Source organism: Arachis ipaensis, chromosome B05 (assembly GCF_000816755.2).
Source record: "Arachis ipaensis cultivar K30076 chromosome B05, Araip1.1, whole genome shotgun sequence".
NCBI lineage: Eukaryota > Viridiplantae > Streptophyta > Magnoliopsida > Fabales > Fabaceae > Arachis > Arachis ipaensis.
The window spans coordinates 132,826,197-132,830,593 of NC_029789.2; the positions used below are offsets into that span (position 1 = coordinate 132,826,197).

The 4,397-nt window shown below is 39.3% G+C and overlaps 1 protein-coding gene across 1 annotated transcript; it reads right to left on the reverse strand.

Annotated features, from left to right (window-relative positions):
- LOC107641170 lies at window positions 1,891-3,218 on the reverse strand. Its single transcript, XM_016344675.1, has 4 exons — window positions 3,182-3,218; window positions 2,317-3,072; window positions 2,080-2,208; window positions 1,891-1,988 (listed from the first exon to the last, which is right to left on the reverse strand). Exons 1-4 carry the CDS (start codon window positions 3,216-3,218, stop codon window positions 1,891-1,893), a joined length of 1,020 nt encoding a protein of 339 aa, XP_016200161.1.

Genomic DNA, 4,397 nt, shown 5'->3' on the forward strand with positions numbered 1-4,397 from the left:
CATCTGAAGCGTATATGCAATGGTATAATGACGAATATGGAGCTCACCTGCGTTTAACTGGTTATGTTCCACAGCCACAGCCACACCCACAGCCACAGCCTCAGCCACACCCACAGCCACAACCTCAGCCACAGCCACAACCTATGATGCACCCATACCAGTACCCGTACACACAACCGTACACTGAGCCTGGAGTCTCATTCTTTAGTCAGTTATTCGATGACTCACATTCATTACAGATGCCGCCATATCAAGCATATTATCGACCCGCCATGTCACAGCAGAGGGACAAAGCAGAGCAATCTTCAAATCGTCAGTTGTATCGGTGGGCACCTGAAACAGACACGTCATAATGGGTAAATGAGTTGTTGGACCCTCAACTGCAAGTGCAACAATTTCAGCTGCAACCTCCTGAAATTAACGAGCAGGCTCCGCAGTGTAGTAGACAATCGCCTCAAATTGTTTCTGGTCGGTCATCTGTTGATTCGCAAGTACGACGTCGTAGCCCCTCTCCACGCTCTGGAGCTAGAAGGTCTATTGACTCGATTCAGAGTGATTCGATCCAGAGTGTCGCCAGAGGGATTGGGTTTAGTAATGCTGTTGATTTTCCTTAGGTGCAGGCACCCATGGCTGAGGATGATAATGTTGGCGAGGATGATAGTGATAGTGACAGCGATGGTGATGACGATGCAGGTAATAATATACTATTGTATTCATTACTATGGTATATTAGTGTATGATTGTGATATATTTTTATATTCGTTATTGTGATATATTAGTGTTTTCTTGTGATATATTTATTATTGTGATATATTTATTATTGTGATTTTTGATGTCATATAGGTGGTGCGGAAGGTGCGGATAGGACGGATACTCCAAATATTCATGGTAAAGGGTATAATCTGAGGATTGAGCCAACACGTAGAAGTGCAAGTAGATATACCCCTTCCACAATCAAGAAGGCAGTTAAAAAATGTACTAAATTTGTGAAAAAGACATTTAGCAAATAATTGTTATTTATCTTTTAATTTAAGACCGCAATTGTAATTGTTATGAAATTTATAAATTCACATCAAATTCGAGTACACAGGGATTTCATAAATTAGTATTTAATACAATTGATGTAGTATTTAAATCCAATTCCTAATGAAGGAAAAACCAAATGCACTAAGACATAGGTGCAGATCCACCAGCACTAGGCCCTGCACGATGGGGGCATCTACTTCGACTGTGGCCTTCGCCTCCACAAAGCCTGCAACGCCTAGGACCACGCATATCCATTTCATTCAAGAAGCGGGTTATTTTGGGACGCCCTTTGGAAACCCGCTTTAAGTGCGGATTAGGTATGTGTCTTGGTCCTTGATACAACGGCCACGTTGCTGGATTTCCTAATGTCTTAAACCGTGCTCTATACACCTTTCTTATCTCAGCCATCCTATAGACCTCATGAATGTATTGTTGCCAATCAAGTCGTTGGTTCGCACAATACGCAAAGATATGGCGACATGGGATTCGATCTGTCTGAAACTCACCACAATCACAATACCGTTGACGGAGATTCACCGCATACTCGATACCAATAGGCATCTCACGTACCTCAAAGATCTCATTTTGCCTGTCAAATAGGTTAACCTGGATGTTTCCTGCTGCTTTTTAATTTGATTGCAGTTTGTTGCTAGCATATTCAGAAAATACATGTCCTGCATTCCTTCGAACCTCAGCCTCAGCCCTCTTCCTAGTGAACAACTCATTTAGCCTATAAAAAGTTGCCTTCACAAGTGACGTGATAGGAAGATTTCGAGCTCCCTTCAGTACTCCGTTGATGCACTCCACTAGGTTTGTGGTCATATGACCCCAACGATATCCATTATCAAATGCCAAAGTAAATTGCTATCGTGGGATTCGATCAAGCCATCGCGTGTAAGCCTCACCACGTTCACGCAATCTTGCATACTGCACATTAAATTCACGCACAGTCCTACAATAGCCTGTAAATAACCAACAAAACAAAATCAATAAAATGGATGCTATATGCCTTGTAAAAACAAATACGCCTTAGTTTCACAATAATCTACGTACCCATATTGACTATCAGCTTCTGTAAATACGGTGCCTTGAAATTCCTCAAAAAGTTGGATGCTATGTGCCTAACACAAAACATTCGGATAGCTCTTGGAGGTTCCCATGATCCATTACTACGAGCTATTGCTGAGGTAATAGAGTCGTGACGATCAGAGATAAGCCCAACACCATATCGAGTCACCACATGTGTGCGTAAATGAGTAAGAAAGAAGTGTCATGCATCAGAAGTCTCACCCTCAACAACGGCAAATGCAAGAGGCACAATATTGCCATTGCCATCCTGAGAAACTGCAACTAGTAGAGCTCCTTTATATTTTCCGTACAGATGTGTCCCATCCACCTGTACGATTGGCTTGCAGCTCCTAAATGCTCTGATGCAAGGATAAAAGCTCCAAAATACCCGCGTCAGTATCCTTACATCATGGACTACCTCATCCCCTTGGTATGCTGGTGCAGTTTCAATCTCGACTGCTGCTGATGGATCTTTTTGTACCATTGCTTCAAACCACGACGACAAAGCTTCATAAGAAGCTTCCCAACCACCAAAAAGGTTTGCAATTGCCTTTTGCTTCGCGAGCCATGCTTTGCGGTAACTTGTCGTATAATTGAATTTTGACTGCACTTCAGCAATTATTGATTTCACTTTCAAAGATGGATCAGCTTCAACCAATGGCTTTATCACCTCTGCAATCATGTCTGAATTTAGCTTAGCATGATCTTGAGAAATTCTAGTTCTAGTGCATGTGTGACTACCATTGTATCGCCTTACAACCCAACAAAATTTTCTCTTAATAAGACTAGCTCTAATAAGCCAATCGCAACTTGTTCCATATTGTACACACTTAGCATAAAAAGTCGTTGGCTCAGATTCACACACCCGGTAATCCACTCCCCTGCGAATGGTATAATCTTTAATTGCTGCAATAACAGTCTCTCTAGAACTGAATTCCATGCCAACAACAAATTCACTGTCCAAAACAACAACAGGATCTACAGCAATAACAACAATAAATAATTCTAACTATTGCTTTACAATTCAATAATAATAATAATAATAATAATAATAATAATAATAATAATAATAATAATAACTGCTTACTTGAATTGATATATTCAGGAAATTCTGGTGCATTCATAGCGTCTACATCCAAGGCGTGCATGAAAGAAGGCTCTCTAGATAGATATTGGCTCGCCAGTGCATTTGCCACATCTGTTACGTTAGATTCAACTATTATATCATCTTCACCCACTTCTTCAGTTGAACCAACAATATGTTAGGTGCCCTCAAATTCCTCTTCGCTTTCACTGTTATAAACAGTCCAGTCGATGTTAGCCTCCGGTAAATCAACCTCAACTAATTCTTCAAACTCAACATACAATTCGAGAATAGACACTTGTGCCCGTGTTTGTTGGTAGATCGAAAACATTCCTTGCATACTTCCTTCGTCAACCACATTCATCATTTGAAACTGAACGAAACCACCGAACACTAAAATAGGCTGTCTATAAAAAATATTAACGACTCTCTTTAATACTTGATTATCACCACATTGACAAAGTATACTCTTAAATTCCTCGTATGTTATTGCAAAAGGAATAACAATATCACGTGGATTCTCACAAACAAAACTCACACCCTCAGATGTTTGGGGAAAGATTTGACCATTATAATACATTTTCAAACTAATACCTCTCTCCATTTTTATACTCTTACATTCTCAAAAAAATAAAACACTCTCACACTCAATCAACCTAATACCGTTCCTCCTTTTATAGTACTTCAATTATAATTTTTTATTTACGAAAATACAATACGCAATTTGCGGATTAACAATACGCAATTTGTGTTTTTGCAATTCGCAGTCTGTAGATTGACAATACGCAGACTGTGTATTGTCCCTTTAATATTAAAAAACACAATACACAGATTGTGTATTGTCCCTTAAATATTATAAAATTACAATCCGTCCTTTGCGTATTGTCCTCATGGCTGTGGCAAGCAGAATCTGCTCCTGACAATTCGCAGAGTGTGAATTCTCCCGCCGCCATAGTTTTGCAAAACACCCTCACTTCCAATATTGAGGCATTACACCAGATTTTTTAGGGTTAAGTATGATTTTGGTTCCCAACGTAGGGGCTGAAAATTTATTTCGTCCCTCACCTTTTTTTCGCTCCAAAATGGTCCCCAAAGTTTCAGTTTATTTTAAAATCGTCCTTTTTACCAATTATATTTTTTTATTACCAAATTACCCTTTATTAAAAAAATTATAAAATAAAATAAATAAATAAAAAAAGAAAAAAAAGAAAGAAAGGGG

Bases quoted from the DNA above. Each gene is read 5' to 3' on its own strand.
- LOC107641170 (XM_016344675.1), bottom strand. From the start codon at position 3,218: ATGAATGCACCAGAATTTCCTGAATATATCAATTCAA. The intron at 3,073-3,181 runs GTAAGCAGTTAT...TTATTGCTGTAG, and splicing joins TCCTGAATATATCAATTCAA to ATCCTGTTGTTGTTTTGGAC. The intron at 1,989-2,079 runs GTACGTAGATTA...GGTTATTTACAG, and splicing joins GAAGCTGATAGTCAATATGG to GCTATTGTAGGACTGTGCGT.